Source organism: Barbus barbus (assembly GCF_936440315.1).
Source record: "Barbus barbus genome assembly, chromosome: 6".
In the NCBI taxonomy this organism is placed as follows: Eukaryota; Metazoa; Chordata; class Actinopteri; order Cypriniformes; family Cyprinidae; genus Barbus; species Barbus barbus.
Genome location: NC_136734.1, coordinates 16,734,440 through 16,758,084, shown reverse-complemented (window position 1 = coordinate 16,758,084; position 23,645 = coordinate 16,734,440). Strand labels below are relative to the sequence as shown.

Here is a 23,645-nt window from a genome sequence, read left to right as displayed (position 1 = left end):
GCTCAGAAACCTTCTTAACAAGCGTCCCTTTCCCAAAATGTAATGGATAATGTCAGCTAAAATGGGCCATCAGTTAAAATGAAAAATAAAAAAAGTATAAGTATATTTGCTCAGTCAGTATGCTGTCAATATCAGTCAGTAACTCCTCTCTAAACAATTCTAAATGGTTTGATCCTTTGTCACGGCATATAATATTGCCACTTGATCTAATAAGTAGGCTGCATCCACTTCTGCATACTTCCCTATACTATATAGTAGGTGAAAAAAACAGTATGTGAAATGAGAAGTATATCTGAATTCACATTCATAAAACAGTTGGTGAAAAAGTTCCTGGATTACCTGCTACAGCCGGCGAGATTTTGAAGTGTGCATCCAGTCAACACTTTGTGAAGCAACACAACTGACACAGGTCACATTACAATGACAACATGGCCGAAATAGTATGTGTGGATTAAATTCATACTATATAGAACATACTTTTGGTTACAATGGTTACAAAGTAATTACTTAATCAAAACAAGTGTGTGACTCAAGAGCGTTTGATTTCAGAAGTGACAGGAAGATTAGGCAGTTGACTTCTTGTAGCTGCCCTATCAGCCAGTAAAGTTGTAGCGTTTGTGCTCAAAGGTACCACCTGAAAACGATTATCTGAGGATCAAAAAAAAATAATAGAGAAAGATTTGATAACTAAGCAAATATTTCATTACTATAAAACTAATTTCTCACTATCAAAAGTTGAAAAAGACCACCACTGACCACAACTTTCAGATGGAACTTTATTCTTTAGTTCTCATGAAATCGAATGCTCAAGCAAAACATTTGGAATAATTGCATTTTATTGTTTTAACTGCATTTATTCCCTTTTTTATGCACATAAAGGCTATATTTATTTGATCAAAAATGCAGTAAAAACAATATTTTGTTTTCTATTTTAAAATGTAATTTATTCCTGTGATGGCAAAACTCAATTTACAGCAGTCATTACTCCATTCTTCAGTGTCACATGATCCTTCAGTAATCATCCTAATTTAACACATTATATGGACTCGCAGAGATGGATTCTGTTTGTATAAACCTACATCTAGGATGGAGTCAGTTTATGAGCCATATTATTTTACTAGTGAAGTCCATCTCACTAGTCTGTTTGGTAGGTTTCAAGAGTAAGGATATTTTGATTTCACAAGCCAATATATCCAAACCTGTACGCACCCACCCTGTTTCGAAATTAAACTAAATAAATTGCTGATTGAGATTAATTCTTTAGCAATGGCTGTCTTAATTGGGTCATTTTTATTTTGTTTCCTGGTCATAGTTAAAAATTAAATAAACTTTTATACCCTGATTTTAACCCTATTTTTTACACTCCTTCCAAAAATATATATGGCTTTACCCTGACTAAGGTCTAGGTGGACTTTCGACATACTAAAAAGATAGGTCACGCAAAAAAGAAACTTCTGTCATAATTTAACTTTATACTCATGCTGTTCCAAACCTATTAGACATTCAATCATCTTCAAAGCACAAAGTTTTCTTTGTCTCCATTGAAAGTCCATTCCACCAAAATTTTGATGCTTCAAAAAGTTAACAACGACGTCATAAAGGAAATCTATTAATTTAGCAGTTAAATCCAAATCTTCTGAAGACACATGGTGACTTTATGTGACGAAGTCTAAATTTAGTCATTTATTCACATAAATATTGATCATCGTACATAAAGCAAATAAAATAAGGTAAACAGAAGCTCAAACTTGCTTGACATTTGAAAACCAATGTGGTTTGTTCTCATTTGTCAAGCATGCATTGTTGGTGGAATGATTTTATAATATCCTAATGTCTTCATTTGTGCTTTGAAGATGAACGAACAACATGAGTAATTGATGACAATCTTTAATTTTGGGTGAACCATCCATCTAACTGTTGGGGTACTAAAACATTTTGTATTGACACATTTAGCATATTAAATGATAAAGGAGACCTGAAAAACAATCCTGACTAGATGATTGGCTCATATTAATCTGACTCACCCTATGGGTGTTTTAGCCCTGGACTTAAATTAAAACACGCTTTTACACTCTTCCTTGTAAATTTGTCTCCTAACCCTATCCATATGTTGAAATACATGCAACAGAATCTGTCTTTTGTTAGCATACGGTGGTGTAAATGATAAATGGAAATAGGATTTAAATATTTTTGAATAAAATGGCTTACTCTTTTCGTCTCAACTTCATAGCTAGCATTTTATGTATTGTAACTATGCACAATTTAATAAAAATTTTCACATGGATATTTGTGAGATTTTCATGCTTTAAAAATTCATGAAAATAAAGATCTTAAAGGGATAGTTCACCCAAAAATGAAATTCCATCATTAATTACTCACCCTCATGTCGTTCCAAAGCAGTAAGGACCTTCGTTTATCTTCGGAAAACAAATGACGATATTTTTGATGAATTCTGAGAGCTCTCTGACTCTCCATAGACAGCAAGGATCCTTACATGATCAAGGCTCAGAAACTTAGCAAGGACATCGTTAAAACAGTCCATGTGACAGTTGTTCAACCGTAATTTTATGAAGCTACGAGAATACTTTTTGTGCCCAAAGAAAACAAAAAATATCAACGTTATTCAACAATTCATCACCTCCGTGTCACCCTATAGCGCCATTTTGGAGAGAATCACATACGTAAAAAGAATTCATCAAAAATGTCTTCATTTGTGTTTGGAACGACATGAGGGTGAGTAATTAATGACATTTTTCATTTTTGGGTGAACTATCCGTCTAAAGGTAATTGCCATACTGCCCCAGTGACAATTCAAAGGTGCAATATTTGCTGTACTCACGTTTCAGCTTTTACATGTTATTAATTTAGACAAGAACACAGAACACAGAATGGTTCGTCTGATTATATTCTCAAATACAAAATAATGTGTTTTGATTTGACAAAACCATATGCAGATTCTGCTTTACAGACAAGACACAAGGTAAAACATATCCACACAAGGAACTAGTTTGGATCATTACTAATCTGGAATCTGGGAGTAGATGTGCATCAGACCAATCAGAGTCATTTTAAAAATGGTATATAAAAAGGAAAATGATAACCTTCACAGGCTTGTGACATCAGAAAAGTGTTATTCAAGATTTAGGTTATTAAAATTTCCAATATGATGTACCTACACAAAAGTGTTACATGGTCTTACATCGATGTGTACATACAGGCATATGATCATACACAGAACAATACCCATATCCATCTACTGCAAAATGTGGTTCTTTAATTTTATAAGATAAAAAATAAAATAAAATCAGTGGTAAAACTATTGGAACACAGAAACACCTTGCCTCTCTTTCGCTCTATACATCAGATGTAAATCTAAGCGAGCAAAGCTTTCTCAAATTTATCCTGCTCAATTTTGAAACATTCAAGCACATCATAGTGTGTGAGCTGTTTGCAGCGGACTAAACCACACATTACTAAATTCAAATGTCGAACCTCTCATCTACAAGTACACAGAGGAAAAAAAGATCAAGCTGTATGTAAACAAATATTTAGTAGAAGAGCAAAAAAGGGATACTTCTCACCAAAACTCAAACAGAGCAATGGAGGGCCACAGAAATGTGGTTACCTTTAAGGTTGGCATAAATAGGGAGAGAATAAACGTTTACAGAGAGCAGGCAAAAAAGGGTAAGACTGGGTAAGAGAAGGAGCACAAAAAAGCCATGAGGAATGCTGCTTTAGGGAATGGGCCGTCTGAAACGGCTGCGATGCTGCTACTACTACTGTGTTCCCTGGGCGCCCTGGCTGCCCTGCTGGTTATAGTTGCCGTAACTGCCGTATTGGTTATAGTACTGGTTCCACTGGCTCTGGTTCTGGTAGTACTGCTGCCACTGCTGAGCGTACTGGGGGAAGTAAGGTACAATGTATAAACATACATGCAAAACATACATACAGCCTTAATGTTCTAATGCATAAAAAAAAAACTAATTCATAAAGGTTCTTGGCATGTCAGGTAATGCAATAAATTGAAATATCTGATATACAACGCAAAACAAATAATTTAAGTTAAATTTATATTGCCCCCTAATGGAAAAGTTGATTTCTGACCCTGGTGACTCTATGCAGTTTCTTCCACAGACTATCTCACCTGCTGGTACTGTTGATTGTAGCTCTGCTGCTGCTGCTGCTGCTGCTGCTGGTTGTAGGTCTGTCCCGTGGGTGCTGGAGTTTGACTGTAGCTCTGGTTGTAGCCTGGGTACTGACTGTAGTTGCCATAGTTGTACCCTTGGTTGTAGTTGCTCTGGTTGTAGCCCTGGTTGTAGCCTTGATTATAAGACTGAGGCTACAAAAAATTTGAAAATAGGATGCAAGCAATGACTACATGTCCTGTTAGATTCAAAAGATAACTTAGATAATCCAAGCCATGTCTTTATACCTGTGATTGGTTGTAGCTTCCAGATGATCCAGAGACACTCTTGTTGTAGGAGCCCTGGCGGTTGTGGTTGTAACTGCCTCCAGACTGCTGGCTGCGGTTGTATGAGCCACCGCGGCCTCCAGAACCTCCATCCCTGTAGTTATTTCCCCAGCGATTCTGGTTATAGCCTCCACGGTTGTATCCTAACAAATTAGTTGACTTATTATCTTAACTTATAGGCAGAATCTGACCATCAATGCAGAACAATAAATAAAGAATAAAATGTAGAGTAAGCTGATCATTAATTGCAAAATAAACACAGGGTTTATCAAAATAACTTATAACCCTGAAGAGTTTTTTTTTTTTATGATTATGCTGGCTGACTGTACATTATCCTGATTATTACATGGTTACTTTCCATATATAAATATGCTGACATGAAACATTGATTTGAGTCAGAATTACTTGAAAATTTTACCTGTATATTGTCGTAAAAACACTATGGTCCATTATAATGTTTAAATAAATCGACCAATACTAGTGTTGTTAAAAGTACCGACAGCAATAACAGTCGGTACTGAAATTTTAAAAATGTCCATTTCCCACTAATATTTGAGCACTGTTAAGCGGATTCTTAAACAGCACTGACTGGCCATAGTGTGAACGCACTCAACAGATATGACTACTATGATTGGCTAGAATGATCATCGCGTCGCGCTCTTCACCGAGTGCTCACACAGAAGCACACAGGAGTGTTTGAAAGTCATATCTTAGTCATATCTGTTGAGCATGTGAACACTATGGCCAATTAAGAACTGCTTAACAGTGCTCAGATGTTAGCAGGAAATGGACGTTTTTAAAATTATATCGGTACCGGTATTACGGTCAGTACTTTTGAAAACACTAGCCTATATTAAGACCAAAATGATGGTTTGTATGAAATGAGAAAGCAAGTCCACGATGTGACATTAGTGTCATTTTTTAATTCAGGTTTATTTTTTTTTTCTCAGGTTTCCCTCAGAAATGGAAAGTTCAAAACGAACATCATTTATTTAAAATATATCTTTTTATAACATTATAAATGTCTTTACTGTCACTTTTTAATATGTTCAAGCTAAATACATACATAAATAAAATAATCATTTACTGCCCCCAAATCTGAAAAGCACAAAACTAGTAAATTCAGGACTCTTACCTCCTCGGTACCCTCCGCCTCCAGAGCCGCCCCGGTTCTGGTAGCCACCTCTGCCACCCTGAGGTCCACCGCGATTATCATAGCGCTGGAAGTTACTACGGCCGCGGAAACCACCCTGGCGGTTATCAAAGCGCTTCTCTGGGGGAGGGCCGGCTTTACGGCCTTCTTCGTTGTACTGCTTGATGAGAGCGTCGGCTTCTTCCCGCTGAAGCTCTACCAATGTCACCCCGTCCAGGAACTCGCCGACTTCGGGCAGCACAAAGTTTGCTGCGGGAGCAGAGGCACGCAATGAGGGACAGAACAGCCGTGCCGGCAAAAGACAAAGAGAATCATTATCAGCACCATACAATGGTGACAGCAAAAATACAGGGGAGGGGACAGAACAAGGGGACAGAGAGAGTAAAAGAGAGAGAACTAGAGCATGTGGTGATAAAGTTAACATGCTCTAGGACAAACGTTGCCTTAGCTGTGTAAGAAAACACTTGTCCCAGAGTAAGAATATGAGGACAATGTAGGGGGATCTTAGAGAATGAAAATTAAACTAAAAACAGTTGCCAGAAAAAGAGTGTTATGATAAAAGGCGTCCCTGCAAATTAAGAAGTACCTAACTGAGGACAGCCGTCCAATAATTTATTCAACGTTTAATAATACAGCCAATACAAACTGCTCGGTTGCTGAAATGAATTGGAGAGCCAGAGCCAATTGCAGCAATCCTTATCCTCAATCCTGATTATCTGAGCTGGTTTGCAGTGGTGAGGAATGGCATGAGAGACAATGTAAGAAAATATGGTTAACAGGGCAGGGAGAGATGAAAAAAAGGTGAGAGGAGCTCTTTTATCTGGCAAAAAGGTTTAACAGAAGGAGGGACGGGTGGGTTCTTCCAAGTCTTAAAAATAAAGAAACAAACAAAAAAACAGCAAAAGCAGATCTGGTGTGTAGTTTTGAACATTTGTTTTGGTTATCCATGGCATTCCTACCTTTCATTTCTAACACAGCATGATCGGGAACATCCTTCCCTTCCTCATCAGTTCGCTTTAACGTTCGATCTTTTAAATCCTCATCCGTGGGACAAATTACAATAGCCTTGCGTTGAAAACCTTCAAAAGGACGCATTTTTCGTCTCTGGGCTGATCCATATACATTTGTCTAGCAATGGTGACAAGAAAGAAGTAGAAGCTGTTCATTATTTGCTTTAGTTACGGCTTTGCGTTCCGTAGGAGGGGAATTGGATTCCTGCAACGATGAAAATGTGAGAGTTTTTTGGTTTTTTTTCATGTCTATAGTTACTGCTCTGGAATGACTAGCGGTTGTCTCTCACAACCCAAACTGACTTACCGTGAATTGGGAAGAGACCAACACAAGGGAGTTTGTGAATGACTGACATTGTACAGGGGACCCTTTCTGTTTCCCTAGCAGTATTAACAGAAGCCGTTCTCTTACGAGACGCATGTTACAGAGAACTTGTGTGTTACTATAAAATACTATAAAAGATCCACGTTACAAGAAATGACATGAAATTAAATTCTAATATGACAGCTTAATACTGGAAGTCTTTTCTCTCAAACTAACCAAACTGTTGGTCATGCTCAAAATGTACTTCCAAACATCAGTGAGTAAGATTTTAATACATTATCTGCTGGTACATATTGTCCAGAATTATTATCTCAAACTTCTGGAGAATATAAATAATCCTCACTCTTCTGTATTTCAATCTCATGCACTGCCTGGGTCCCCTTCCTTACCTTCACTTATCCATTGTTCAAAAGGCCAGCGTGCCCAACACAGACAAACATTTAGTACCCACCGGTTCATACTCACGGACTCCTTAGAACCCATTAGCATGTCCTTTGACCTTACCTACCTTGCAACCTCTGGATCTGTCCGCCTGTAAACTTCAAGCAGGTTAGTTTGTCCACTTACCTGCCATAAATTTTTAAACAAAACATTCAAGTAAAGTTCCAAGTTTATCTAATGAAAAGTTCTCTTGTTTTCTTTACAGTTACCATAGCAACAGAAGGTGTTTTCTTACTCACCAGGCAGTGATTACTTGTTTTTCAACATCTTACTAATGTCATGGACTACTTGTACAGTGTGGCAAAGAGCTCTTTACAACAAGGCAATACATAAAGTCAAAAATATTCATTGCAACATACTATACTGCATTCTTTCCCTGATCTTTTTTTTAACAATTAAGCAAAACAAAACAAATCATAATTCAGCAACATGTTCAGGACAAAGAAAAAGGACTGGAAAAAACAAGTCTTCAGAAACACAATAGGCTAACCAATGCTTTGGACTAGGCTACAGAGAGAACAGAAGTGCATTAATGAACATGTGCATCAGTGAGCAGCAGTGGATGTGGTTTTTTGGGGGGGAGGGTTGAGAAGGAAGGGGAGGGCTTTAGCTGTGAGGACAGCGCAAAGGAAGACAAGTATGGCAGTACCTGATCCAGGATGTAGTTGCGCTTCTTGCGGGCAGCAATCTGGATGAGCCTGTTGAGACACTGCGTGGCCTGCTGAATAAGTATGTCCCAGCGTCCGGCATAGTTGCGCTGACGACGAAGTCCCATGACCTGATGGAAAATAACTACATGTTCCTGATTGGAATAACTACATATGTTCAAAACGATTCATTGGTGGATGGCCTGAACAACTAAATGAGTTATTGGTCTTAACCGGGGTAGGCAACTTTGGCCCTTGAGTTCCGCAAGTCCTGCAAACCATGTTAAAACCAGCTAATCAAGGTCTTAAGGATTATTCAGGCATGTGATCAGCTAGAGACAAAAAAGAAGGAAAATCTGACCACGCTCCAAGTCACACCCCAGCACTTATTATTAAAAATATATATTTTAGCACATTAAAAGATATATCTTATATTGTAGTAATACATACTATTGTCCTGTAAAAAATAAAAAGCAGCATTTAATAATCATGATAACAATATAATATAATATATATATAAACATAATATAATAAAGGACTATAATATATTATAGTAAAGTATATAGAATTTATATTATTATTAAAGTACCTGCCAAAAGTTTGGAAACATTACAGTTATTAATGATTTTGAAATAAATATCTTCTGCTCATCAAGGTTGAATTTGTGAAATATTATTACAATTTTTTTTTTAAGTTTTCAATTTTAATATATTATAAATGTAATGTTATTCCTGTGATGCAAAGCAGAATTTTCTTCATCATCATTTTCTTCACATGATCTTTTAGAAATCATTACTATTTGACTCTCAAGAATAGGGCTGGGTATCGTTCAAAAATTTTCGATACCGATACCTTGAGTTCGATACCGGTTCCTAAACGATACTTTTTTCGATACCAGTTTTATGAAATCAGTTTTAATAAGATCTCAAAAAACAATATTTTAATGTTGATATTTATACAGACTCAAAGCCTCATCTCCTGACCCACTGCACAAAGGAACAAAATATATCCAACACAATAAATAAATAATTTGAATAAAGTTCAAATTGTTTTCAGTTTACACATCTGTTAGGCTACGTTTACGAGTGCGTGTTCATTTTAAAACACATCATCATTTCTATGTTGTTAAAGACTTCAAGAAATTTAAAATCTTCATCCACTTTCATAAGTGGGTGTTTTATTTTCTTTCACCATATGTTTTATTGTTATTAAATTCTGGTGTAGTATGTCTAATTATTTGAATGTATAAAAACAACTTAGTTTATTTAAATTTATTCTTAAAATAGCCTAATGAAAGGTTTTATTTTTCCTCAGAAATTCTGTGTTCTGTATCTGGTTTTCAAATGACGACATAAAACATTAATTTAATTTCTTTAAATTAATGAAAATCAAAGTTTATTTATTTTGGCAAACAAAGGGGGTTTACTATTAAAATAAAAAAATGGAATAACTGTTGTGTGATCATTACTAAAAAAACAAATAATAAAGTTTTAATAATTTTAATAGTAGCCTGGAATACCTTTACAGTTCTGTGTGTATATGATATGACGTTAGTTTTACTCGAATCAAACGGTAAAATGCTCATTAATTGACTCTCACAGCAGTTCTGGAGATGTTGTTCATGTGTTTATGTCCTCATTTAGTTATGCGGCAGACGCTGAAATCACCGCGAGCTTCTAGTCAAACACATCTAGTGCTGCAGGATTATTGGCTCACTGACGGTGATGAGATTAACCCCTTAGGTATCGAAATTTGGTACCGAACGACAAGACGTTTTTCGATACTCGGTGGTATCGAGACAATTCGGTCAGTGCCTAAAAAGTATCGAACTCGATACCCAGCCCTACTCAAGAAACATTTCTGATTGTTATCAATGTTGAAAATTTTGCTGCTTCATATTTTGTCTGGAAGTGGTGATACACTATATTTTTCAGTATTTTTTGATAAATATAAAGTTCAATGAACAGCATTTATTTGCATTTATCAAATATATTAATTACATTTGTTAATGCATTTATTAAATAGAAATCATTTAAAATGTCTTCACTCACTTTTTATCCCTTTCATGCATGATGAATCAAATTTAAATTTCTCTCTCTTTTTTTAAATCTTATACAAATGTTTTAGTGGTATCATTGTTTCCACAAAAATATTAAGCAGCAAAACTGTTTTTAACATTGATAATAATGAGAAATGTCTCTTGAGCATTAGCATATTACAATGATTTCTGAAGAATCATGAGACACTGAAACTTCTGTTTGTAAACAACAACAGATTTATAAATGTTTCTAATGACGAATGTTGTGTTCCCAAATGCAAATTAAAGCGGCTCGGACCAAGCGCGGCTAGGAGTGAATCGAAACTAAAAACAGTACTGTAACAGCAGACACGTAGCACCTCAGACCACAGCCTATTATATAATTACATCACAACCGTTGTGAATTTTATGACAGCACTAGCAATCTCAATTCTCACCACCATTCATAAAGTCACCGGGTCCAGTCACACGTTTCAGCGCTGATTCTACTCTCGTTTGGTGCTTTGAATCATTTGAACGCTTTTAAATGTCCTGCAGAGGGCGCCGCGAGCTCGTGCAGCGCGCTCAAGACCATTCTGTCCATGATGTTTTAGAAAACAATCTTTTCGCAGTTTATTTAGGTAATAGCTTAAGGCCATTTAATGATTTCAACACACCCCCCTCAAAAAAAAACAAAAAAACCTCAGATCTACGTGAATCGCATGGGTCGTACCTCAGAGGTCGGAAAATACGGAAATACGCATTTATATGGAAAAATCACATCCCTGGTTATTAGAAAATTACAGGCGAGTGTATTTGAAATTAGACAGAAGTTAAATTTCAAAGGACAGTGGATCTCAACGGCCAGAGTTGCCCATCCATTTCCAAGATGTCTGTCTAAAATTGTATGACTGCAGCGGTGATTCTTTTAAGTTTGCATGAAATCAAAATTGACACCATTTACTTTGTTAGCTCACATTCTTAGTCTTCAGGCAAACAATTTATTTGTACAAGTTAACGCACAGGAAAAAAAGATATAATATCCTTTTTTGAGGGGAGAATATCCTTACCCACTCTATCCTAAACCAACCCATAGTTTGCTGTGAGCAAGGGATGCTGAGGAGGTGTGCTAAAATAAAACCATAACAGAATATCCTCTATTCAATATTCCAAAATTACTGAGGCAAGGTTGGTAGCTACTTCCAGTTCACACGGACATTAAAAAGGACCTAACTTTCCTAGACGGCTTAGCCATGCACAGCTGCCGTAATAACAGAGATTGTATTCAGCAGGCATACCTTCATCTTATCCATGATAGCATTTGTGCCCAGGATGTTGTATTTCTTGTCAGGGTTCTCTTGAGCATGTTTTATGGCCCAGGTGGTTTTTCCACTGCCAGGCAGACCAACCATCATCAGGATCTAAGAAGAAAACATGGAGTCAACATTTTACCAATATTTTCTTCTTTCCAATGTTTCTTTCTGTCTTTTAAATGTAAACATTTGGTTTACTGTTATGTATTAAACATTACAATGCTATAATTACATAGCTAGCTAAATCATACAGGTTTTGTTGACAAGAATTAATTGTCCAGTCTATTTATAGCCATTTGACACATTACAATAAGGTTGATAATTTTAAAGACATCAAACAATGGCATAACTTTCCAACAAATTTTAAAATTATTAGTCTATATGGAATTACATTATAGATGCATACATTTCAGCCACAGCTTAAAATTTAAAAACAATTATTTTTCATTATAAAATCCTTTTTGATTAGACTACAATACATTATTATTTTTCTTAAAAGTTAATTTCCACATCAAACCTCGCAATCAGCTTTAGTAGCAGGTCCCAGGGTCCCTCTCACTCTCTCCTCTAGGTGAATATTCTGAATGAAGGTGAAGCCCTCTGGCTGAGGGAAAAAGGACTCCTCTCTCTGTCCGAAGTTGAATTCCACAGCACAGTTCTTCACCAACACATGTGGGAAAAGAGCACGCCCAGCCAGTTCCTCTCGAGACACATGGAAACATGGGCCCAGCCCCTTGCCATTCTTGGAGAATGCCATTTCTACTTCCTCACTGCTTTCAAAGTCCTATGGAAAACAATCCAAATGGAAAAGAAGAGAGATATGGTTAATAATAGTCTCTGAGCCCATATTAAGATGAATTATGTGTAATCTAATGTAGAAGAATGAGAGAAAAACATAATTACAATATAGCAGCCAATGATATCATTTTCAGTGAACTTTTCCCCATAGTCTTCAAATTTACAGTTGGAGGATTTCTTGCCAGTTCCTCCATAGCCGAAAGAGAAGGGTTCTTCACCTGTAACATGAAGGAACATAAATGATAATGCAGCATAAAACTAAAAAAAACTCACTTTCCAGTAAAATCTATCCAGCATTTTAATCTTACTAAAGAAAACAGCATCAGGTGTTAGGAAATGCTTTGAAGCAAGGTTATTGTAAGTCTGGTCATTTACCAAGTTGAGTGTTGCAAGAATCCAGGGACCATCCGATTCTCACCACATGAGGGTCAGGCTCAGACGAAGGAAGGTGCTTTACTGAAATTTCCTCATTTATCTAAACAAGGAACAGGACAATAAAGATCTCTGTGACCTATGTCAGGCATTCAAACATGGCTTCAAACTCTAAATACCATCTTTGTTACCTTCATTTCAAAGCACACACGTCCTTTGGTAACACCGTAAGTGGCTCGAGCACCTGCCCACAGGAAGGCAAAACCCTCAATGGTCAGAGGGTAACCACTGTATCTGTCCCGAGCAACCTTGAAGTGCAGGTCACAGTTATCTAGAGACAAACGAATAAGAAGCCATTTTCAGGGGTTACTATAGCAAAGGATACTATGGCAAAGTTATTGCTTTCCTTATTCAAACTGATTTTTTTTCATGAATATATGGTTGACCTGAAGAATGAAAGCTATATCATACACTTGGAAAATTCTAAGATATGTCACTGCTTATCGACACTAGGGGTGTGACAATACACTTAGCTCACGAGATGAGACAAAATAGAGATACTTGGTTCACTAGAAAGAGACAATATTTTAATATTTTTAAGAAATTTTAAATGACAAAATATTTGTCTTTTAATTACAAAAAGTAAAACAATGCAGTTGTATTTAGAAATATTTTAACTAATCTAGGGCTGTAACTAATGATTATTTTGGTAATCAAGTAATCTACTGCTTATTTTGACAACTGAGTAATCTGATATTTTTTAGTAACACAAACAGACCTAAGTGTAAACCAGGCTTTAGTATGACTATTTATATATAAACTAACGATGAGGGAATAAATAATTGGCTCAAATAAAATATCAAAAACCAAGTAATTACATGGTTTTATTGAACAACACTGTTAAAATACATAATGTAATATGCCTATACATAATATGACCATAACCAACTTAAAGTCCGTGTAAAGTCAATATTAAATGTGTGTTCTCAGTTTGTCACAACACAGAAAAACGTGTTATTAACCACCCGCCAAATTTGAATGCTAAAAAAACCCACCAAGTAAATAAAATAAGCTAACAAAATCTTGAAAAAATAAGCAGTATTCTCCGCTCTCAAACGCTGGGGGCGTGTCCACTGGCGGCGCTGAAACCACGCCCACTCGCGGGAAAGCTGCCATTTCTCTCAACTGTCTTCCTCTGCAGCTTATTTAATAAGGAGACAGAGCTGTTTTGTAAATGATCGCAACCAGGTATTATGAATTTGCGTGACGAAGGCATAGCTAGCTAACAAACTGTAGGCTGTAGTAACTAACGGTAATGAGAGTAACTCGCGATTGAGCCGTGAACCACTGATGCTAATGCGCTCTAGTTATTAGGTGTGTTCGACATGAAGCAGCGCTGCAGAAGGATCAGTTTATGAGACGAGAGCGATTCGAAATCATGAGGAGCCATCTGCTTTCTATAGCTCTCACTGTACTTTGATGTCACACACCGGTCAGTCTGTGCAGTCAGTGCTGCTTTAAGTCGAACACACCTCTTGTGTTGAGAAAGGGACCGTGCTCGGTGGCTCGGTTGCGTCATCGAGTCCTGATTAAGCCCCGCCCAAAAAATCCTGATCATGAAAATGGTGAAAAACTGTCTAACGGTCAAACTACACAATTAACTACTACATAGTTCACAGTCTTTGTAACACATTTCAGCAATGCATTTCTAACATTTATAATGGGTTTACAAACAATTCTCAGAATTGACTTTACACGGACTTTAAGTACATTATGTATTATAACAAATACCTGCAGAGGGCGCCAACGCCAATTTGGCCACATGCAAACTCAGAAACTTTTATTTTGAAATCATGATGTACAATACATGGCATATTTAGACATAGGTTGATGTATTCTCCTGTGTTGGCAAAGGTTTAGAAATGTTTTACGTAACAAATCTAGTGGGATAATGCACACTGTTTTCCCAGATGAACATTAAGCAATTCAAATTCACAGCATATGCAGAGGAAGAGTTGAGCCCCTTTCACATATAAGTTGCAGTCTTTACTGGTAAATTACCGGTAAGTTACCCTTAAAGGAACACTCCACTTTTTTTGGAAATAGGCTCATTTTACAACTCCCCTATAGTTAAACAGTTGAGTTTTACCTTTTATGAATCCATTCAGCCGATCTCCGGATCTGGCGGTAGCACTTTTAGCTTAGCTTAGCATAGATCATTGAATCGGATTAGACCATTACCATCTCGCTCAAAAATGACCAAAGAGTTTTGATAATTTTCATATTTAAAACTAGTCTCTTCTGTAATTACATTGTGTACTCAGACCGACGGAAAATGAAAAGATGCGATTTTCTAGGCCGAAATGGCTAGGAACTATACTCTCATTCCAGCGTAATAATCAAGGAACTTTGCTGACGTACCATGGGTGCAGCAGGCGCAATGATATATGATATTACGCAGCACCTGAAAGTAGTCCCCAGCTAGGTAAGCTTTCAGGCGCTGCGTAATATCACTGCGCCTGTTGCACTTATGGCACGGCAGCAAAGTTCCTCCAAAAACAGCTCCATCACAGGAACATATCTCTTTAATTATACTCACAGGTGTCAATGACCACAAGTTTATCATCAATGTCTTCCTCTTCTTCTTCAGCTGGGGGTTGTGGTGACCTTCCCCTATAACAACCAAAGAGAACTATGAGATTGAGCAATAAAAAAAAGAAAAAAAAGAAAGAAAAAAAAAAGTAAATCCAATGAGACCTAAATTACCTCCTTTCCTCACGATGTTCATAGTAACCGTATCCTCGACTATCATCATATGACCTCTTGCGACTGTATGATGAGTATCTATCATCCTCTGATTTGGCCTGTGCATCCCAGTCACCAGCCTGCTCAGCGTTCTGTGGAACATCCTCATCGGCCTTATACTCAGTCTTCACCTCATAACTCTCTGCAAAGATTTGGGTAAATATATCATGAGCTATATCAAATGTATTTATGTGGTAATACAGTGCAACTGTCTGAAGTTTGGAAGTAAAAACTCAATTCATTTTCTCTTTAGGGCAAATTGATTTTTTTAATTGCCACAATTACTGATAAACCTGCTGTGAACTCTTAAGGTTGATAATTGATTGTATATGGTTTTGTTGTTGAAGCCATCTGTTTACGTTAATTCAACTTATTTTTAAAATAATGCAGTTCTTGGTGAAACACTACATTACCCATGGCCATGACACTGTACTGAAAATTACAAAAGACACCAAAGACTCTAAGGGTGCTTTCAGACCTGCAGATCGTTTGCTTTGTTTCGAAACAGGGATTTTCTTCTTGGTTCGGTTCGCTTTCACATGGCAACATTGCAAAGCGTACCAAACTGTGTTTATGCAAGTCACATGTGAGTAAAGCTGTCCTCTTATTGGTCAGAGTTCACTTGTTTACGTTCCTCTGCGTCATTCATCAAGATGGATTGACAAGTTTGCTCTGCGGGCTTATTGCGGCTTTATAGCTGTCCTGGCAAACGCACCACGAATGTAGCTGTCATTCCTCTCTAATATAGCTTTCTCTATATAATTATATTTTCACAGATATATATATATATATATATATATATATATATATATATAATGCAGTTACAGCCAGAGGGAATCGATGCTTCGTCAGGACAGCATTCTTGCAATGCGCGGAGAAGAGTAATTAGTTGCACATCATTTTAATATGAAGAGGTGCTCTTTGGTTTTCAACTGCAATAACAAATATTCTCACTAACAAAATCAAAGTTTCTCACAAATTCTCACTTGCATTCACAAAATAATAATTTGTTACATTTATATAGCGCTTTTTTAAAAAATCTTTTCATTTACATTATTGACACGGTATTTTCCTTTTTTGATATTGTGCAGTTGCTTTGACACAATTTACATTGTTAAAAGCGTTATATAAATAAAGGTGACTTGACTTGGCTTGGCTTTTCTGGGTACTCAAAGCGCTTGACTGCTAGACACGAAAGACACTGACTGCTGCTTTTTATATAACATATTTCCCGTTATGAATTATGATAATGCTTGGTTCGTTGGGTCGGATTGCTTTCTCACCACAAACAAACCGTTTGAATGCGTACCGAGACCACCTCTTCAAGGAGGTCTCGGTACGCTTGTTTGGTCCTCTTTTGGTGCACACCCGAGTGCGATTGCTGCTTTCTCACCTGCCCAAACGAACCGCACCAAGAGGGAAAACGAACTCTAGTGCGATTCAACCGAACTAAATGAGGCAGGTGAGAAAGCACCCAAAGTAACCAGTCTTATACCTTTGTCTTTTTGTCAGATTTTCATATATTTTTTCCTTCAAATAAAAATTTGTAATGTTATGATGCACCTTTTAGCTGTTTGGCTTGGTTTATAGCACTTCAACCAAGACTTTTTTTAAAATCCCTAAGGGAAAAATATTTCCATAAAAATGGAGCGCTAATGCACTCTATAGCACAATTTACGTTAGATCTGACTTAAGACATCATTTGCACAAAAAAGAAGGTTAAACCACAAGCGGTGAATTCTCTAATAGTTGGACCATTTTAACAGAGTGATTGTGGAATTACATTAATAGCTTTACGAAAACAATTTTGTCTTGTTTTCTTCAGCATAATATTAACTAAAGGCACACACTCCAACTTGATCAAGAGCATTATGTGCTAGTTTAATGGGACAGCAGATGTATTTATACATTGTCATTTAAACACTTGACCAGACTTACCGGACTCTTCCTGCTGACTGCGTTTACTTGAGTCTCCTTTTGGGATCTCCCGTGATGCTGGTTCGTCGAACCTCTGCTCACCTTGTGGCTCAGCATGTGAAGGAGTCTCCTCATTCTCCTGCTTCACCTCATCCTGCTTATAGTGCTGCCTGGCTGGTTCCTCAGGAAACGGCTGCTTGGCCTGAGGCTCCTGGAATTCATCCTGGTCATCGGAGTACTGCTCCGTCGTCTGTCCTGGCATTGCGTCTGAGGAATAATCACTTGTTCCAAAACCCGGTATGGGGGTCTCGGTGCTGTCCTCATTGCCTTCGTTACTCTCGTTTCCCTGATCATCAAATCCACCCTGGTAAAGGTCTGTACTGTTTCCATCATCAAACTGTGCCTTGGCATCTTCTCCATAATCTTGCTCCCTGGCTGCAAATTCTGTGTAGAAATTAAGCAGAATAAACATATTTTGTTGCATTAATGTCTAGAACTAATTTCCATGATTCTTCCATGATTCTTTTTTTAATGATGCCAGATTTTTCCTGTTGTAAAATTATTTTTTTTTTTTAGTTTTCCACAACAATGGAAGCACTTTTTAGATACCCCTTTTTGAATGTCCCAGGTGAGTGTCCTGCATCAGAAGGGGTCCCCCTATGGTGTTTGACACGTTGCCAGGCGACCCTAATAAATAATCTCTCCTAATCTCTGACTGTGAAGAACAGCTCCATTCGCAACAACACAGTTTAAGAATACAGCCAAGTCAAAACATATAAACACGCATTACCTTCCTCCTGATCATCATTGCCCTCTCCCGGCTCCCCGGCAGCCTCGTAGTCTTGATCCTGCTCGTCCGATGGCGCAGACCCCGCCGCCTCGGCCTCCAGCGCCGCCTGCAATCGGTCCGCCAGATCCGCCTTCAGCCCGCGGGTGTCCAGGCCTCGGCGCTGGAGCTCTTCCTTCAGCTCATTGACTTTGAGCTTTTTGACATTCAGCCCGCTCATGATTCATGCACCCCTTCAGCAGTTTATTCCAAACTGTGCGCCTGTACAGAGTAAACACACGCGAGGCATTGATTGGTTACTGTACGCGCTCGGCGGATCATCTTCACACTCGCTAAAATATTAGCATGCGTGCTAACAGGATAACACAAGCCGAGACCTTTGCGGCTGAAAAAAACAACTTTACTTCATTTGGTGGGGTATTTAGGGTTTAGTACATTAAATACAACAACGTGCATAGACCAAAATCCATTCGTTTAAGAGTCAAAACAATCTAGTCATGTTTCATTGTATCCACTGTCTGCACACTTAGCATTGCGGCGAACTATGGAGTCAAGTAATTTGCGCGCAAAATCTACCCGCCTCACATGCATAGTCTAAAAGAATCAAATATCATTTTAAGTCACTAACTGAACATACATACAACCTCGCGTGCGCAGAAAACACAATATTTACCTTTTTTCTGTCAGTTTTCCCCTCAAGCAAACTGTCGTTACGATGGTATCGAAGATGGAGGGTGACCGTGGTTACTCACTTCCTCCGCCTCACGACGGTCTGAGCGCTCTCGGTCCTCGCAGCTGATTGGCTAAAGCTGCTGTCTGTCTAACCCGCTGCAGCCAATCATATTCGTCATACGCAGTCTTTCGAATATTCATATAAAAACAACGTAAACTTGTCATATCTTTGTTATTATTCTAAGAGATTTAAAGTACCGCTGTAATTCACAGAGAACTGGCGGAGAATGGGTTTCTGGTAGGAAAATGTACATAGATCAAATTTGTTGAACAAAAATAAAAAGTTCAATTAATTATGTTTTTGTCCCAGATAACAGAACCATGCAACACTTTCTTCCCAAATAAACAAAACTATTAATAATTAGTATCACTCCATATATACACTATATATTTTTGTAATTATAAACTGGAATACAAATTCCAATATTAAAGCACAAGAATTTAAAAAAAGATTGCATTTTTTGTCACACATATTTAAATTTGTATTGTAAATTTTGACTTACGTTTAAAGTTACGTTTTATTTTAGTAGTAGGTATTAATTTGCAAGCAAAAAATAAAACAGTCAAGACATTAATAGATCAATGCGTCAAAATCAGTGTCTGTCTTAAAGTGTTTGTGCAATATTTGTGCATTATCTGATTAGTTTAGAACAAAAGGAATCTGTGCATTCGCTGATTAGAACGACCTCTGTTTCCATCAACTGTGATCGATTAATCTCGTCTTGCAGTCGGTTATCGGCAGAGCATGACTTTTTCTCGACTTCTGTTTACAGCCCTGGATAGTGAACGAGGAAGTGAAGAACTCACGACACAACCGGAGTCATTTTTACAATGGAGAGAGACGCTGGTATAATCAGCTTAATTAAAGCTCTTGGGTGAGTATCGCTGAAATAAGCAACAATTTAAAATAGTGTTTTGTTTATGTCGAGATAATCACACTCACAGCTGTTTTAATATTTCATTAGGTATAAAAGCAGAGAGTGCTTGAAGAAATGTAAATGTGATGAATTACCTTGCCCTCTGCTCACCTGGTTAGTCTCTGAACTAAGAGAAAGTTGTCCTGATATTCTAGGTAACGAATTTCCTTCTCTTTTTTTAGTAATATGAGTGAATAGGGGATTTAAATGTATCATAAATCATTAATAATAATTTAAATAAATAAATTATTTGAATTAATAGACTTTGAGATCTAGTAACAATTATTTACATTTACGTTTAATTCTAGGCCTGCGTGCTAAGAGCAGGCCTAGAATTAAACCTAATACAAAAAAAAAAAAAAACCTGCCAATAAGACAACGTTTTTGCACAACTTTAGTTCAACCATCCTGGTTTTTGTTGTTTTGCATTGTGTTGCATTATGGATAAAATGTAACTGTGCTTCAGGGCATGTTGGTGGTGCAGTTCTGGTCGGGGAGTTGAGGGAAGTGCTGAAGGAGATGTCCTGTCCTCAAAATGCACTTACATCAGAGCACCTTAGCCCACTTCTGCTGTTCAGAGTGACCGGTAAGGTAGGGAGGTGATAGATGACTTCAATCTGTGCGTTTTTAGGATTTTCTACTGTACATATTACCTTTCAATTGACAGAGTTTTTGGTGTCAGAGTTGGCGGCAGCACGTATGCTGACGTTCAGAGAGAGTCATCCAGAAGATGCAGAACAGAGTTGTGAGTCAAATGGCAAAGAGCAAAGAAAATGGGAAAGTCTTAATATGGGCAATAAAGATGAGCATCAGGAAATCAGTCCAGCACAAGAAGATAAAACTAATTGGAAAGAAGTAAATAAATATCTTGCAGAACTCTTTCAGACTCTTGGCATAGAAACATCCTCTCAGATGAGTGATGCCTGTGCAGAGGTAAGAAACATCACCAGTGAATGTCTAGTAATTATTACTAGATATTGAATTTTTTTTGGTGATGTCTAATATATGCAGCATTTATTCAGGTGGAGACACGGCTGACATCACTTCCAGAAGGTGAAGTGCCAGAAGCATTACTGAAGACCAGTCTGAACTCTGAGCAATGGGTATGTATTAACGTGAAATGGTATGTGCACATCTGAAAAAAAAAAAAAAAAACTTTGGAGCAGGAGCATGACCAGAAATTGTTGATTTATTGATTAATTATTTTTGTTGAATTGATGTATTTTTTGCAGTTTAGGCCTACTCGGGTGTATGAATGTATAGTTCACTCAAAAGTTAAAATTTGCTAAAACTTTACTCACAGATGTAGATGACTTTTTTTTTTCATTGGAACAGTTTTTGAGAAATGTAGCATTACATCACTTGCTCATCAATGGATCCACTGCAGTGAATGGGTGCCGTCAGAACGAGAGTCCAAACAGCTGATAAAAACATCACAATAATCCACTTCAATTAACATCTTGTGAAGTGAAAAAACTGTGTGTTTGTAAGAAACAAATCCATCATTAAGGCATTTTAACTTTGAACCATTGCTTCGGGCTTAAATACGAGTCCATAATCCAACATAATTCTTCATACAGTGAACAAGTCCCCTGTCGTCCTCTTACATCAAAATCTACCAAAATATTTGTTTAGACTGGTTTTCACTTGTAAATAGTAATTGATCTGTGCATATTTCTCTTCTGATTCAGACGAGATGGCTTTTTTACTCGATTTTAGCCATAAGCAAAAGATCGAAGTTAAAAACATCTTAATGATATGTTTATTACAAAAACACAGCTTTTTGCTTCAGAAGACATTAACTGACGGACTGGAGTTGTGTGGATTACTTGTTGATTATTGTGATGGTTTTATCAGCTGTTTGGGCTTTCAATCTGACGGCACCCATTCACTGTAGAGGATCCAGTGGGGAGCAAAATCCTCCAAATCTTTTCTGGTGAAAACTTTTTGGATTCTTCTAAAGATGTTCAAGTTGTAATTTTTTTGATTACCTGACAAACACCAAAAGGGACAAAACATTGTTGGCCTACTATTTAAATAGCATTTGAGAGCATTGTAGCAGTATGCTGTCTTTTTGTTCTTTTATGTATTACAGAGTCACATAGACTTTAGAGCTCTATCCCAGAACAAATATTTTCACATTTATTCTTTTCTTAGAAAAAGATTAATGGCATCAACAGAGCTCTCTGTAAGGATTATGAATGTCGGCGCCAAATGATGATCAAGCGTTTCTATGTCACACTACAATCCTTTACGTGGGGAGAGAGGGGAAAGGTATTAAGATGGTCTCTTTTGCAAATCTTCAAGCATGTATTGTAATATGTTTCACTGAGCAAATTCTCCCTATATTCTTTCAAGGAACGCAGTGCTTTACTTTCTTCCATGAAAACCTTCACACCTTCTCTTGAGTCCTTCGTCTCCATTGCTACGCTGTTGGCGGCCAGAGAGGATGAGTCTTGCATTAGGCCAGTTAAAGCAGGGCCTTCAACAGCTGTTCACAAGGTGCCCTTCACCTAAGTTTTGTATCTATAATTCACTTTTTTTTCTCCAGGATTAAATGCATTAAATTCAGTGTTGCAGTGTGCATAAGAAAAGATTTAAAAATGGATTTATACTCAACATTTGTTTCTGCAGGTACTGATGGGCAGTGTGCCAGACAGAGGGGGACGTCCAGGAGAGATTGAGCCACCGATGCCTAGGTTCACCAGTCGCAGTGAGGGAGGAGGTAGTCATTATAGAAAGAGAAGACGAGAATTTTCAGGAAAGAAGAAGAAAAATAAACAGAATTAAAAAAAATGTAGTGCTAGTTTTGTAACAGCACAACAAAAGAGCTTTATGTTAAAAGGAGGCAATATTTCCCAATTAAAATGATAAAATAAGACCTTACTGATCATGGAATATGTAAAAAAAAATATATATATTATTTAATGTTTCAAATTACTTAATGCACTATTTAATTTGATGAACAAAAATGTGATGAATTCATTTCAGTGAAATGTATAAATATGAATGGCTACAAGCTGTATTTACTTTGAACATCCAAGATCTATCATGATATTATTAAAGTAAATTATGTTTCCTCTGAATTATAATATGCATTATTATGATGTCTGTCTTTTTTTATGTGCATTTAGTTGTTGATATGGTAGTTCAGGCAGTGATAGCAATCCTTCAGTGTGACGTGATATTTCATTTAAAACTATTTTAACAAGATCTTAAAATGCGTGCTATATTTCATTTAAAACTATTTTAACAAGATCTTAAAATGCGTGCTATATTTCATTTAAAACTATTTTAACAAGATCTTAAAATGCGTGCTATATTTCATTTAAAACTATTTTAACAAGATCTTAAAATGCGTGCTATATTTCATTTAAAACTATTTTAACATTATTCTAGATCTTAAAATACATGCTTAATGGCCTTATTTGCGATTTAAATTACATAAACAAATTGTATTATGAGTGGCGGTAGATACAATATGATAGTTGTATAAAGTTTTTTACACACACACACACGCGCGTTTATACATGGGTTATATAAATGTTAACCTGTAGTACTAATGTTTATGATATATACCCTTTGCGGTTTTATCTCGCTATGCTAAAGTTAAGATGGTAATACTTAGGTAGAGTTTATAAAATATGTATCTTATTGTTATAATATTGCTGAATACTTTGCTGTTTATTGTTATGTTTGCCGTAGTTGAACTTGTGGGCAGTAAATGGTTAACTGGAGTGTTTGGATTTAGACGCTATCTGGTAACCAACCCTGACAACATGTTAAAACGCGATGAAACTTTGCAACACAATACTGCACAACCGATGCTTTTCATGAAATTATATTTACACTAAATTTTAGGACGGCAATATATATATTTTATATCCTTTGGAGTCGATGAAACCGTACACTTTAAACTTAATAGTAGACTATTAAGTGA

At 36.9% G+C, this 23,645-nt stretch overlaps 2 protein-coding genes across 4 annotated transcripts; one reads left to right on the top strand and one right to left on the bottom strand.

Annotated features, from left to right (window-relative positions):
* Nucleotides 1-2,889: 2,889 nt before the first annotated feature.
* LOC306871478 (heterogeneous nuclear ribonucleoprotein U-like protein 1) lies at nt 2,890-18,874 on the bottom strand. Its single transcript, XM_079419442.1, has 16 exons — nt 18,730-18,874; nt 18,060-18,317; nt 17,291-17,713; nt 15,314-15,494; nt 15,147-15,220; nt 12,739-12,878; nt 12,551-12,650; nt 12,281-12,393; nt 11,895-12,161; nt 11,363-11,485; nt 8,050-8,178; nt 6,584-6,752; nt 5,607-5,873; nt 4,433-4,614; nt 4,145-4,339; nt 2,890-3,899 (listed from the first exon to the last, which is right to left on the bottom strand). The coding sequence occupies exons 2-16, from the start codon at nt 18,274-18,276 to the stop codon at nt 3,777-3,779; spliced, it is 2,703 nt and encodes a 900-aa protein (XP_079275568.1). The 5' UTR covers nt 18,277-18,317; nt 18,730-18,874; the 3' UTR covers nt 2,890-3,776.
* Nucleotides 18,875-19,546: 672 nt separating this feature from the next.
* On the top strand, nt 19,547-22,811 carry LOC306871477 (protein FAM98B-like). 3 transcript variants are annotated; one of them, XM_079419439.1, is made up of 8 exons: nt 19,547-19,663; nt 19,754-19,860; nt 20,172-20,291; nt 20,373-20,638; nt 20,728-20,808; nt 21,863-21,979; nt 22,064-22,207; nt 22,340-22,811. In XM_079419439.1, exons 1-8 carry the CDS (start codon nt 19,620-19,622, stop codon nt 22,493-22,495), a joined length of 1,035 nt encoding a protein of 344 aa, XP_079275565.1. In that variant the 5' UTR covers nt 19,547-19,619; the 3' UTR covers nt 22,496-22,811. The 3 variants fall into 3 exon arrangements, with proteins under 3 accessions (XP_079275565.1, XP_079275567.1, XP_079275566.1); XM_079419441.1 differs by having other exon boundaries at nt 20,190-20,291; nt 22,340-22,802; XM_079419440.1 differs by having other exon boundaries at nt 20,388-20,638; nt 22,340-22,802.
* The last annotated feature ends 834 nt before the right edge of the window (nt 22,812-23,645 follow it).

Excerpts from the sequence above, each read along its gene's own strand:
- LOC306871478 (XM_079419442.1), bottom strand. The coding sequence starts at position 18,276 with ATGAGCGGGCTGAATGTCAAAAAGCTCAAAGTCAATGAGCTGAAGGAA. Across the intron at positions 5,874-6,583 it reads TGCTGTGTTAGAAATGAAAG|CAAACTTTGTGCTGCCCGAA; the intron begins GTAGGAATGCCA and ends CTGCTCCCGCAG. Across the intron at positions 4,615-5,606 it reads AGGCGGAGGGTACCGAGGAG|GATACAACCGTGGAGGCTAT; the intron begins GTAAGAGTCCTG and ends CTAATTTGTTAG.
- LOC306871477 (XM_079419439.1), top strand. The coding sequence starts at position 19,620 with ATGGAGAGAGACGCTGGTATAATCAGCTTAATTAAAGCTCTTGG. Across the intron at positions 20,639-20,727 it reads TGAGTGATGCCTGTGCAGAG|GTGGAGACACGGCTGACATC; the intron begins GTAAGAAACATC and ends GCATTTATTCAG. Across the intron at positions 20,809-21,862 it reads GTCTGAACTCTGAGCAATGG|AAAAAGATTAATGGCATCAA; the intron begins GTATGTATTAAC and ends TTCTTTTCTTAG.